At 35.8% G+C, this 14209-nt stretch overlaps 1 protein-coding gene across 1 annotated transcript; it reads left to right on the forward strand.

Moving 5' to 3' along the window:
* The first annotated feature begins 2608 nt into the window (after positions 1-2608).
* On the forward strand, positions 2609-7745 carry LOC131940505 (thrombin inhibitor hemalin-like). Its single transcript, XM_059299164.1, has 5 exons — positions 2609-2795; positions 3654-3838; positions 6441-6528; positions 7005-7166; positions 7472-7745. The coding sequence occupies exons 1-5, from the start codon at positions 2729-2731 to the stop codon at positions 7639-7641; spliced, it is 672 nt and encodes a 223-aa protein (XP_059155147.1). The 5' UTR covers positions 2609-2728; the 3' UTR covers positions 7642-7745.
* The last annotated feature ends 6464 nt before the right edge of the window (positions 7746-14209 follow it).

Below are 14209 nucleotides of genomic sequence, written 5' to 3' on the forward strand. Positions count from 1 at the left end.
AAAACAATATTTGACATTGATCCTTTTAATATGTTTTAGCAATGTGCGTGTATTTAATATTCTCTTTACGTTATGCAAAATTGTACAAACAGTGGAAATTATAAAATAGCTCTATGCCGTTATATAAACAAACCCTACTCTATTATCTATAATTAGACACTGTGGTGCACTGAAAAGCACAGCATGGTGCATTGCTTACTTTTATAGTCCCAAAATCTATAGCGATGACGGACGGAAGGACAGACACAGCCCGCTTATATTATAGATGAGTGTAGACACGTTAAACCTTATCAACTGTATAATTATTATGTCAAGGTTGTAAATGGAACGGCCGGATTAAAATAAATAAATGGCAAAAAGTTTTATGATCTTTCTCAACTCTCTTCGTGACGTCTTGGGATAGGGATATTAGAATTTATAAATTTAATTTATGATTATAAATTTTCTTTCAAAAATGATATTGTGGTAAAATTTATAATTAAAATGAAATTTTTTTTCACACAGAGTCATTCTCTAGAAGCTAATTAATTCATACACTTTTATAGTCTTTATTACAGCCTTCTGTAGATTTTTTTTATTTGCTTCACTCGACCAGTTAAACTAAAAAAATACAGTAGTGTATTATGATTTAGCTATTAAAGAACATGTATCGAAATGTATAAATGATTCTTAAATTTCAAAGCAAAATATTCACAGTAACTCCCCCCCCCCCCCCCAGATTTTGTATTGTGATTATTTAACTGCCCCCTGGTGTATTGACCCCCAACAAAAAGCTCCAAAGTGATCTGTCCTATGCCATTTTCAAAAACATGAATCCAGGCGAAGCTCATCTTTGAAGTTTCAGCTTTAAGGTCCCGTAGCCAGGTGTATGGGTTGTATTGTAGATAGATGTAAGTAAATTTTTATGAAGTTAATTCTGTCATCATTGCTGTTTAGTTAGGGTTCTAAGGTTTTATGTTTAAGTTCGGATAAGGATTAACGTCACCATCGGTATGAGGGATAGAGACAGAACAAATTCTGTGGCAATTTGCACCGTGTGGGTGTTTTGTTTTGCCAATTGCGTCGGTCCTCTTAAAAATCGAAATGTAAATTGAGGAAAAGCTCTCACGTCTTTGTGTATTACAAGTTCAAACTCTATATAGTAGAAAGTCGTCACTTCACCCCTCTGTTATCATCCCGACCTCCCCAACATCCTTTTTCAACCAAGCTTCTACCCTTCGTACCTCTCTAACTTTTGATACTCTCAGCACTCCCCCACTTCTCCGTCAGTCTTCTCCTCAACATCTTCTAACTTATCCTTCTTCATGCCTTCTGAGATAGATAGCCGTCGAGAGAAAATACGGCGAACATAAGACGTGTTGAACCTGATAGATATTTTCCAAAACATTGATGAGTAATTTCCATTTCAGCAGTCACAAGTTAAATGATACTTATATATTACCAAGAGGAAACAATTATCTCTTTTACAGAAACCGTTTGCTTTCTTGTCTGAATGTCATGGTCTAGTCTTTTTGGTGGGGGGTGGGGGGGGGGGGGGTGGGAGTCGAGTACCATCATAGGTGGGTGCGTTTATAGACGTTGTACGGACTAGAACCCGGATTTGAACATTAAGATTTCCAGCTTCGCTATAGTAAACTCTAACGTTCAACAAGGTCGTACTATAGTAGAAAAATAGTAAGTAAAGTTCCCTTTCAAACATGACGGTCTACTGGGCAAGTGAAGTAGAGCATATGAAATATGAAGGGATAGTGTGGTCAGCACTATGCCCAGCCGCCTTTACTTACCCTTATATTTTTATAATTTTTGAATCAAAGGAGAAGTTGTAATATTTTGCTGTGAGTTTCTAGCTTGTAGTTTTCAAAAAAGGCTAACATCATTGTCAATACAAAATTAAAATTACTTGAATGTTGAAAAACCCTAGACATCAAGAAAACAAATAAACAAAATATATTCTCACTTTTCAAAAGTATGGTCTAACTCAGGGGTTCCCAACCTTTTTTTTTACTCTAGAGCACATTCTAAAATATCGGTAGGGTGGCGGGCACCGCCTATTTTAAATCGACAAACTCCTTCCAGAGGCGTATCGACCCTTCCCGTCACCCGAGGACAAAACTTTCGATTTGCACCCCCCCCTCAAACTTTCGATATGCACCCCCCTCAAACTTTCGATTTGCACCCCCCTCAAATTTTTGATTTGCACCCCCTCCCCCCTCAAACTTTCTATTTCCATCCCCTTCAACCTTTCAATAATGTTTATGAAAAAAATTCTGTCTCTGTCGAATAGTGAGAGGCGGGCACATACGAATCGTTCGGCGGGCGCCATGGCGCCCGCGGGCACGCGGTTGGGAACCCCTGGTCTAACTCTAACATAAAAGGTACATAAACACATAATTCAGACAGAATATTTGATTTTTACAACACCGATATAAAGTAATTGTATTACAATTTAAAATCACCGAAAACACTTGAATGAAATTATCATATTTTAATTTTAGATAACAGTTTTTTTGTTACATCAACTGATAAAATACAACAAGAATAAGTGGTAGGGAAAATCTGGACAAAAATGTTTTTGTTTCATGAATAAAAGATGAGACCTGGTTAAAACAACGTCACCACTGCTCCTGAAAGTTTTGGCTATAAAAGCCGGACGTGTTGACCACAGACGGTACCTTCTGCACCACAGCACCGACGTCTTCACGTGACCTCAGCCAACACAACCAGCATCATGATGACCAAACTCGCCATCTGCCTGTTCGCCATGCTGTTTATCCAGCTGTCTCTTCAACAGACTAGTAAGTCGATTTTGTTTTCCGTAAAGCTCTCTTTTCTTTTACACACACAGTGGAAGGGATATCTTAGAAGTCTTATATTTACCTTAGGTTGATCACCTAGGTTTCAGAATTGAAAGCGTTGTTTAAAAAAAAATCTTGCTCTACACAAGTTATTAGCAGCACTTTAAATCATACAGCAGTCATTATTAATTGATTTGAACAGTGTTCACTTGTTGCCAACAGCACGCAACTTTTAAAGCAAAGAGAATATTACTTTATGTATACAACAAGGCAACCTACTGTATATTTATATATGTAGATTCTCCATTTTGGCTAAGGTAATGGGTAGAAAACACACATTTTAATTAAATAAGCAGCATATTAAAATTAGAGCGTTTTATAGTTGTACTATCAGTAACGAAATAATGTCAAAATTATAAAAAATTATTTTAAATATGTTTGCTTATTTTAGTTATTTTTTAACTTGGGAACGGCACGGCCTACCGGCAGAGCGCTCGCCTGCTAACCCGAAAGTCTCGAGTTTGAATCCGGGTTTAAGTCACTAGAGCGCCCCAGCTCTGATGGGTAACTAACTCACGTTAGGGAAAGCTAAAGCGGCTGGGCATAGTGTTGATTACAATATCCCTTCATATGCCAAGGCCACAGAAACAGGTGAACTCAAGTACATCTGCCCCAATGGACAGCGTACTTCACTTTTTTACTAGTCATAAATACAAGTGCATTAAGTTTCAAGTCACCAAACCCGTTTTTAAAGTCACAAATTTTGGTTTATTAAATCAACTTCGCACCTCCCTATATTATCTAGAGTTTCCACTTCTGCTATTATATTTTTTTGGACATGTTCATATGTATTCTCAGCCCCCACCCCCGTTGACTGTACACTCGCCCCTGAGCCGGGACAATGCAAGCTGTATTTGGAGCAATACTACTTCGACACAACCACCCATAACTGCCAGCCATTTATCTACGGAGGTTGTGGAGGCAACAGCAACAAATTCGACACACTGGAGGAATGTGAAAATAGGTGCGGCATTATCAGAAAATAAGTTCCCATCTACTATGAGAGTTATTCCACAACTTTAGACTAACTTCAAATCAATTTTTTGTTGTTGTAATCTTGTCTCATGGCCAAACTGAAAACTTAGTGACATTTTAGCGATGGAATAAATTTGTAAAAATTTGCTTTAATCATTTTATCTTGTTCTTAGTTTTTATGTACTTGTCAATATAAAAAGCTTTTCGTAAAAGCAGAATACTTTACATTTTATTTCAATTTATGCTAGCATAGACTATAGACAAAACATACACTAACATGCCCTTGATGTTAAATGGCACACATGAAAATTTAGCCATTAAAGCGAGAGCGATCTCTTCTAAACTTTCTCGAATATTCTTAGATAACACTACGGGGATGGCAACGCGGGATAAAGACATGATTTTTGATCAGTTTTTACATACTTAAACTTTTAAAAATAGAATAGAATCTTGTAGAAAAAAAACAATTGTACACCAAGTGAACAGCAAACAATCTGTGTATATAATGCGGAATATAAGTAATTTATAAATTCAAATGCGCTTTCTGAGAAATCGGAAATAGCGAAAAGTACTATTTCCGGTCAATTACTCAAAATTTGAAAGAAGGTAGAGAATTAGGTCGTTTACTTACGTTTTAAATTTTGTCAATCTGTTTGAAACAGTACTCAAGTTATAGGCTTTTGAAATAACAAAAGTAGAATAAGTTCCACTTCCGTCTACCGGAAATCGCAGTAAAGTTGATACAGAACTACAAATTTGATATAATCGTTATGTATGAAATTTCATCAACCGAGCTGTAACGGTACTCAAGTTATCGTGTTCACAGAAATCCACACATCCACAAAGACATAGGAACAAAACTGCAAAGCCCAGTTTTTCAGACTTGATTACGCGTAAAACACCGACATTTTTGATAAATCTGGATTTGCAATTTTTTTCCCAATTAAAATAAGTCGCCTTAAATAAGTACCTCAAATCTTTGAGGTGTAAAACGGCGAAAACTCAAAATTTCAAGGGATTTTTGTGCAAGATTACAATATTTCCTCTATATTCTATTACGAGAAAGTAAAAAAAAAAGATTAAAAATATAAATTTCAGGGATCTCATGTTCTTATAGGAAGGGTAAGGGTGGAAGAGCAGAGCAAACGACTGTTAACCAGAAAATCTCGTTTTCAAATCCGGGTTCAAGTCTGTAAACGCCCCTGAGTCCACCAAGCTCTGATGGGTGCCTGACTCATGTCAGAGAAAGTAAAGGCGGCTTGGCCTAGCACTGACCCAGCTATCTCTTCGTATGGTTAAGTCACAGAAACGTGAAAAGTCACTTTCCCTTTTCCCTGGGGATTCCAAACGATTACGAAATAGGAATTTTGTAGATAGGGTTCAGAACATCATATTTTGAATATGTATTATGAACTTGAGGCTATGAGTATGGGTGTATAATCATGGGGGTATGAGTACAGGGTTATGAGCTTGGGCTTAACATAAGCCCAGGATCCGAACTTAACTCGAAACTTTCGGGTTAGCAAGCATACTCTCTACCATCTACCACGCCGTTCCTTATAAATATAATGAATAATTAAACCCTGCTGTAATATAACTATTACTTATTTACTAAATAATAGCGAATTTCACCAGCAAATTAAGCTCTCGTAGCCTTCCTCACAAAGTTATTTCTAGAGATGTTGCCTACACTAGCGATCACGTTATAAAAAACGCACAGACGTTTTGTTAAACTATATCTCAAGTTCTCTTCTTATTTATGGCTATGAAGGCTACTCTGGTAGCTTGGGTCAAACTGTTACCATACGTAATTAATTATTTTAATTAATTACGTCAACAAAATCTTTGTTTACAAGAAGCGGCCCCAGGTTAAAGGGCTTGCAATAAAACGATCGCGGCAATAAAGGATTTCTATGATACGTTTTCCAGCAAATAGGTAAATAGAAGGATAATGGGACGGTTTGGCCTAACAGTAGGGCGATAGACTTTAGGGAAATTTGATTTAAATTATCATCTTTGGATTCCAATATAAATTGTGTCATAAAGAGACGCCAACAAAATATTTGATCAAATCATGTTATCATAAGACTTGTCATATTTTTCTATAAAACAATCGTTACCAGATTAATTTATCATTGATATTGATAAACTGTGTTTACATCACAGTTGTAAGATAAAAATCAAATACGCCTACATTAATTTTGTTAAAAACAATTATAATAACATCATCCAAAGCAGACGTTGTTACTAAATGGGTCGTATCCTTGTTCATTACGACTGTTGGTTTTTATTAGGGGTTTATTATGGGTTTTGGAAAACAAAATCATATTATATTTTCATCTTTTGCATTTAACATTTTTTTAAAAATGTTATATTATCATATAATTGTATTATGTAATTATAAATTTATATATATTTTATTTGACTAATTTAGACGTAGTTTTTCTCAGTGGATATTCTGTTAAGCTGCATAGAAAAGAAAACTACTTTTAAACGCTTTTAAAAAATAAAATCTTGCCATTAAGTGAATATTTTGTACATGAACCCGTTTTAATTAACACCCCCAAGTGCTGCTGTTCATTATAAAATTACTTTATGTTTGGAGGTTGAATAAGCCACAACTGTTGTAAAATGTGGAGCAAGTGGATTTGTGTCTTATTTATTGTGCTCAACATGCAACCGTCAGTGTTGGGAGGCCGTGAGTACTGGAATATTTTGTTATTTTATGCCATTCTCGATTTAATCCCCAAGACAGTTTCCTTAAGTGCCCCAAGCCATTTTTGATTGAATCCCCAAGACGGTTTCCTTGAGTCCCCCAAGCCATTTCTCGATTGAATTCTCATGACAGTTTCCTTGACATGCGGCTTCATGCCTCCATGTACTCCAATTATTTGGTAATTTAAAAGTTTACTTAGAACTTGGGACACCGACAAGTCTTCTAGAAAAATCTTCCCCAAGAGTGTTCTGCCCCAGATGAAGGGTTAACAAAATGCCCCCCCCCCCGTGGTAACCTATCTGTCACGCTGTGGGAAGGATGAGGTTATGAGGGACAAATGGGGCATAAACAATATTTTAAAATCTAATTTAAAATGAATTGCATGCAGGAAAATTAATTTTTTAAAAATTTATTCCTAATGAAAGTGTAGCACTATTTCCTATTTTTCTGGTCACCAGCTAAGTACTGTCTACTGGAGCCAGACCCTGGTCTATGTGATGCCTACATGCCCATGTTCTATTACAACCCGTCCACAAACGCATGTGAAGAGTTCATCTACGGGGGCTGTGGGGGAAACAGTAACAGATTTGAAACAAAGAAAACTTGTGTCTACACTTGCGGTTGGTAACTGATGTAGTCAAGTTACAGTGAAATAAATATTTGGTAACTTAAAAGTTTTCTTAGAACCTGGGCCACTGACAAGTCTTCTAGAAAAATTGTTGATTTCTTCTGCCCAATATGGAGGGTTAACGAAATGCCCCCTGTGGTAACCTATCTGTCACGCTGGGGGAAGGGTGAGGTAACGAGGGACAATTGGGCATAAAAATAAATCTTACTTAAAATGAATTGCATGCAGAAACATTATTTTAAAATTATTTATTCCTAATGAAAGTGTAGCACGATTTCCTATTTTTCTGGTCGCCAGCTAGGTACTGTAAACTGGAGCCAGACCCTGGTCCATGTGAAGCCCTCGCGACCATGTTCTACTACAACCCATCCACAAACGACTGTGAAGAGTTTAACTATGGGGGCTGTGGGGGAAACAAAAACAGATTTGATACAAAGGAAAATTGTGTCGACTCTTGCGGTTGGTAACTGATGCAGTCAAGTCACTCTGAAATAAATACAACACTTTGGAATGTAAATGCTGCCGCCATCTTTGACAATGTGGTAATGAAATAAAAATGCAGTAAACCTGACTTTCAGTTTTTCTCTATATACATTCTTTACATAATCAATTTTTTTACAATAGACTTGAAAAGCTGGTTATAAATGGTTCTAAATTTTTGTTGCCAGAAGGCATATTTCTCAACTAGAATTGAATATTTTATAACATTTGTGTAATAAGTACAAAATGACTTCCGGTTTCATTAAGGATAGAAATAGTTAAAGACATAATAACTAGTAATATAATAGTAATTTAGCAAACACTTTAATTTTTAATTTGGATAACTAGAGTCATGGTGTTGTGGTGATAGGAGTTGGTATATTATTCAATATAAATACAATAGCACCTTATACACCATAGATCACTATTGTGTATTATTATTAAGGAAAACAATTCTTCTGACTTTTACTGTTTTACTCTCCCTGACCATTCTGGTTGACTTCAAAAAGAGGTTGAGAGCACCTTTTGAAAATATTTGAATTGATAAAATAATTCTAAACTGCTTTTCAACGGCTTATATTCGAAACAAAAATATTAAAATTAGTGTAATCAATGGTTCCCAAACAGCTTTAATTTTTTACACATATAATTATAATTTATTTGTCTCTTGCCATATTTTTAAAAGATGTTTTCAAAAATTTAGTATGATTACATAGACTTTTCATGCCTATTGTTCATAAAAAAAAAACAAAAAAAAACAAAAAAAAACAACAAAAAACTGATCTCTATTGATCTAAATTTTTATAAAAAGAAATATTTACTCTGTAGTTTAGTTTTATGATTATTCTTTCATTATATAAACATATTTAAAAAATAATAATAATAAATTGCTAAAACGAAATATCCCGAGTTCCATCCCCTGGCACATGAGGTTCAATAGCTGGAGTTAGTGACTCTTTAAGGAGAGAAAACTCCAAAATTAAACCACCGATGCTTACATGACATCACCGGTGCGTATGACCTTCCAGTAAAGGTCACCGGCCAGGGCGCAACCAGAGTTTCTTCGGGCATCTCTTCGGGGGGGGGGGGGCAAAGCTCCCCCCCCCGAAAAAATTCTACCGCCCCCCCCCCCTCCCCCGAACTGAATGGAATTTATATAATTTATATAGAAAATATATACTTTTAACAGTGTCCGCCCCCCCCTCGAAGAAAGTGTACCACCCTCCCAAAAATTTCAAGTGCCCCCCCCCCGGAGAAAAAAGTCTGGAAGAAACACTGGGCGCAAGAGTTCCTAGATGAACTTCATCGGCCACGTGTTCGTGACCAAGGCGAGCAACCAAGATGGAGGCATCCGGCTGTGGTCAGGCATGGAGAGTGGTGTGCGCCGCCATGGGACACAGCCCTAGACACACCACACTGTGGTACCCCAACGACCCTAACAAGGTTAAGGGAATGCTTTAGATTTTAGATGATATGCCTAAGCAATCATTATAATGCCATGTTCTGTATAAAGCCAGGTTTGTCACTTAGACGATACAAAGTTTTATAGATATTCTAGAATGAGTACTTAACATAAGAGGAAATAACATGGATGTGAGGAGGGGGGGGGGGGGGGGAGGAGGATTAATTAAAAGGGCGATAAATTCGATGACCTAAACCCCAACATATACCCTCACACGCGTTGGATATTTTTGTCGCATCAGCGTTAAATTTTTTTGCTCCCATAACAGCGTTTGGATAATGCTACAGCTAGGCTCTTAGTAGCCTGTCAGTACGGTCGATGATGTGAGCCGGATAGATTCATAGTCTCAACATCCAGTCTACTACTTCGCCATGAACCTTTCGATTTAACATCAGATCGAAAGTTCTCTCCTTTATTTTTATAGCTCTCAAAGTTAGTCTGGCTGTCTGGTTCAAACAGTTGCTAATCACTTAAGGAAGTAATAAAGTGATCGAGTGGTAGAACTCTGTCAGAGACACCAACGAAGGTTTTTGTCAAAAGCCACTTGTCTATAGTGTTGTCTTATTGCCAACAAGACATCTAACTGATACTAGACAACATATCTTTTAAATAATGATCCATTGTTTTCAAAACACTAACTTTAAGTTCTTCATCTGATAATTTTTGTGCATAAAGTTAATCACAGCATTAAGACTGGACAGATACATAGGTGCCGTTAAATCGGTAATAATAGTAACTTTGCGTGTTGACTTTATTTCGTCCTACAACCCACATCACGGGACTGAGTGGTCTAGCGGTAGAGAGCTGGACTGCTAACCCGTAGTTTGCATCCGGGTTCTAGTCAGTAGACCGTCCCTGAGTACACCCAACTCTGATGGGTACCTAACTCACGTTAGGGGAAGTAACGTCGGCTGGGCATAGTGCTGACCACACTATCTCATCATATGCCGAGGTCACAGAAACAAGTGAACTCTACTTTACTTGCCCCATAGACCGTCAGATTTGAAAAGGGAATTTTACTATACTTTACAACCCACATCTGCGAGAATGGTAAAATGAGTGGATATTTTGCTTGAGATGAATCTTTCTTCTTCTTCTTCGTTCTTAATTATCAGTGTTGAAGGGGATCGAGATTTATCTGCCAGTGGGTTTGAACTCGAGACTTTGTTCGAATTTATCAAACATGAGCTTTTTGCCGACTCGACCACGCCTCCAACACAATTAAGCGTTACGTGTCAACTGGTTATGCGCCATTGAGGCCATTGACTCCGATTTCAGCCTACTTTTCTTTTTGGATTTGCTTCCATAGCCTTTGTCCAACCAAGAATAAACTACAAGGCAGCAGTTGTTTAATTTTGGAGTTGTCTCTCCTAGAAGAGTGGCTGTCCCCAGCTAACGAGCCTCATCTGCCCGAGGGTTCGAACTCGAGACTTTTCGGTTTCGCAACCATGAGCTTTACCGACTCGACCACGCCGACCCCTTTGAGATGAATAGACATTCCCTCCCCCTTTATGAATGTTATGTTAGGTATTGCAAGGGTTTGAGATCAAACAAGGAGAAAGTTTTTAGCCGTGTTTACTACGGACAACAGTTTCATATGTGAGCGTAAATTTATTTGTGATGCGGTCACAATCAAATATGTAGATTCCACTTTCGCATACAAATGTTACGGTTATATTTGACAATATGGTTGTAAAATAAACGTATACATATACCTCCAAGTTTTTCTCCTCCTTATTTCACATTTTATTATTTAATAATATATAATTGAAATGAATGTTTATTGGTTTTATTTCTTTAGCATAAATAAATACATAAATACAATAAATATCTACGTCAATAAAACAATCCAAGGTCAAACGGAATAGAGGGTATTATAAAAATATACAAAATTTGAAATTGATCTCTGTTAGAATATGTCAATACAAAAAAATCAAAGGTGTAACCGAAAAGAGGGTATTATTAAAGTATTATAAAATGTGAAATCTACGGCAATAAATATCAGTGCCCTAGCTGTGAATGCTGTGTTATTACTTAGACGATAAAATGAATTATATGTTTAACGGAGAGAGAGAAAGAGGGAGGGAGAGAGAGAGTGTGTGAGAGAGAGAGAGAGAAAGAGAGAGAGGGAGATGATGGGGTAATTAGGGGGTGGGGCGTGGTACAATAACATGGTGGGGGGAGTAATTGAAAGGGCAGTAATTACCTTGACCCGCAATAACCACATGTGATTGGCACGGAGTAAACAGCTTATTTTGTTGAATCAGCATTACGTTAAGCTCACCTATATGCCGGTCACCGCTAGGCTTTTAATTAGTAGCTTAGTAGTCCATCTGTACAGTGGGTGGTGGGAGTGGGAGAGGGGTGGGGGCCGGATTTATGATTTCAAAGGTATTAAACACAAAGCCGCCTACAATATTGATTTTAAGGTTTCGATCACTACCACCTCCCCCCTCTTCTCACCTTTAACCTATTGATTTACATCAGATAAAAAAAGCTTGTTAAATGAAAGGTCTAAACTTGCTTATAACTCTCAGCGACTAAAATTTTGGTGGGGTAGGGGGCGGACACTAGTTACAGAATATATTCTCTCTCTCTATATATTTTATTTCGTTCGAGGGGGGGGGGGCGGTAGACGTTTTTCGGGAGAAAGGGGGTGGAAGAGATACCTGGAGGAAACTCTGAAAGTAGAGTAGTAGAGGGCTATCATTGGCACAAAGACAGATATTAACCTTTTTTCCCATTTATTTCTTAAAACTTAAATCTTTTAAATTTTAAACCACTAATATTTGTTAAACGCTACCGTTACTGCTAAGTTCTGTATCAGTTTATGTGATTGGGAGAAAGCATTGACAGAATGATGTAATTATTTAAGGCGGGTTGGATACAATTAATGGATGTCAACAAATCGGAAATATTGGTAAATGGATGAGTTATTATTTTGTTGCGTCTGTTAATACACATCTGTGAGCATCAGCAGTTAACACTCATTTAAAAAAAATATATTATAAAAGAACAATAACAAATTAATAGACCAGTTATTGTTTCAAAACTATTGATCTATTTTGCATATTAAGCTGTATTTGTAGTTGGTTATATTATACACAAGATTATGTATCATGATGGCTTATATATATATATGTATATATATATATATATATATATATATATATATATATATATATATATATATATATATATTTACTACCAAGTAAACATTTTAGGGTATAGATTTTTATCTTGTATTCAAAATAATTTAGGCGAAATGTTGTTTGTAATATATATCCACCCACGACACTATGATTTCTTTTTATAAAGCTTTCCAATAAGCGAGCTTGTTGTTAAAAAAAAAACCAGTTTTAATTAACTCACTAAAATGCTGCTCTTAATTATAAAATTACTTTGCGAAGGACAGATTACACAAGAAACAACTTTTATAAAATGTTGTCTAAGGCGGTTTGTGTTTTACTTATTGCGTTCATCATCCAACTTTCAGCGGGGGATCGCCGTAAGTATCGCAGTATCACTGAAATATTTTAAACATAACATTTCGAATATTTTCATCAGCTGACTTAAAATTGTGTTTTAATTGTATCATTTTTGAATCTCATACGTACTTTGATAAATCAACGTGTTAATTAGAATGTATGGTTCAAGTATTTTTTCTTCAATTTTTTCATATAAAATCTATATTATATTTTTTTATCTAAATTTAATTTATACATCCTTTCGCGTGTACATGTTTTTTATAGTAAATCTACGTCGTTATTAAAATACAAGTATCTGGTTTAATTCTATTTCCTTGATTGTTTCATGTAAAAAATAAAAACATATTAACTAGGTTTAAGTTTCATCTATTCCCATTTTGACATAATTCGCACAATAACTTTTCATGTATTTCGATCTATAGATAGTTTTAACAACCATCTGCAGTGCCTATCTTGTCCTTGTTGCATCTGCCGGACATGATTGGTCTGCCTCTATAAAACCTATCTACAATACTGCAGATAATCTTTTCAAATAAAAATAAGGTTCCTAAAATTGTGTGGAGTTAAATATGAAAATATTTGAAATTATTAACGTACCATTAACGGATCTACAAAATTGTACATTTAATATTATTTCTTACTTGATTTACATTAAAGAAAAAAATATTGCAAAAAAAGAACTGATGAAATAAAGTAAGTAAAATTTCCTTTCGAACCTGACTGTACACGGGACAAGTGAAGTAGAGTTCAAATGTTTCTGTGGAATAGTGGGGTCAGCACTATGCCCAGCCTTTACCTAGAATGAGTCAGGTACTCTTCAGAGCTGGGTAGAATCTAAGACGTTCTACGGACTTGAACCTGGATTCGAACTCGAGACATTCGGGTTAGCAGTCGTATGAAATAAAAGTCCTATTCATACTTTTTATATTTTTAAAGATCTGTAAGGTATACCCTAATTTCGTACTTTGTAACAGTAAAAACCGTAACTCTTAATTAATTTTTTAGTAGTTTTATTGTTTAGCTACAGTAACTCATATAAGTTTCTATTTAATATCACTCGGAAATCTCATTGTTATTATTTTAATGACTACAAACTTTAATTTAGACCGTATAGAAATTTTAAACTATATAAAAGAAAAAATAGTCTAACAAACTTCACCTCCACCAAATAATTATTGAATATCAAGCGCTAAGAAAAAGCTGTAATGTGAATTTCCTATTTTACACTTACTAAATAAAATGCAGAAATATGAACTTCTTTGTTAACATTTACCAAATAAAAGTTTTCCCAAACGTACTATGTAAAATGCAGAAATATGAACTCTTTTCTTAACATTTACTAAGTAAGATGCAGTAATATGAACTATTTTGTTAACATTTACTAAATAAAATGAAGTAATATGAACTTTTTTTTTTAACACCAGCGTCGGACTGTCAGTTAAATCCAGATAAGGGCCCATGTCATGGCTACTTCCTCAGATACTACTTCAACCCATCATCTGGAAGATGTGATTTATTTATCTTCGGCGGTTGTTTAGGAAATAAAAACAACTTTAGAGAAAGGGAAACTTGCGGGGACAATTAGGCAGGAAGAAAGTTTCCAGT

Source organism: Physella acuta, unplaced genomic scaffold, assembly GCF_028476545.2.
Source record: "Physella acuta isolate Inbredline_101_S28 unplaced genomic scaffold, ASM2847654v3 ptg000320l, whole genome shotgun sequence".
NCBI classification, from domain to species: Eukaryota; Metazoa; Mollusca; class Gastropoda; family Physidae; genus Physella; species Physella acuta.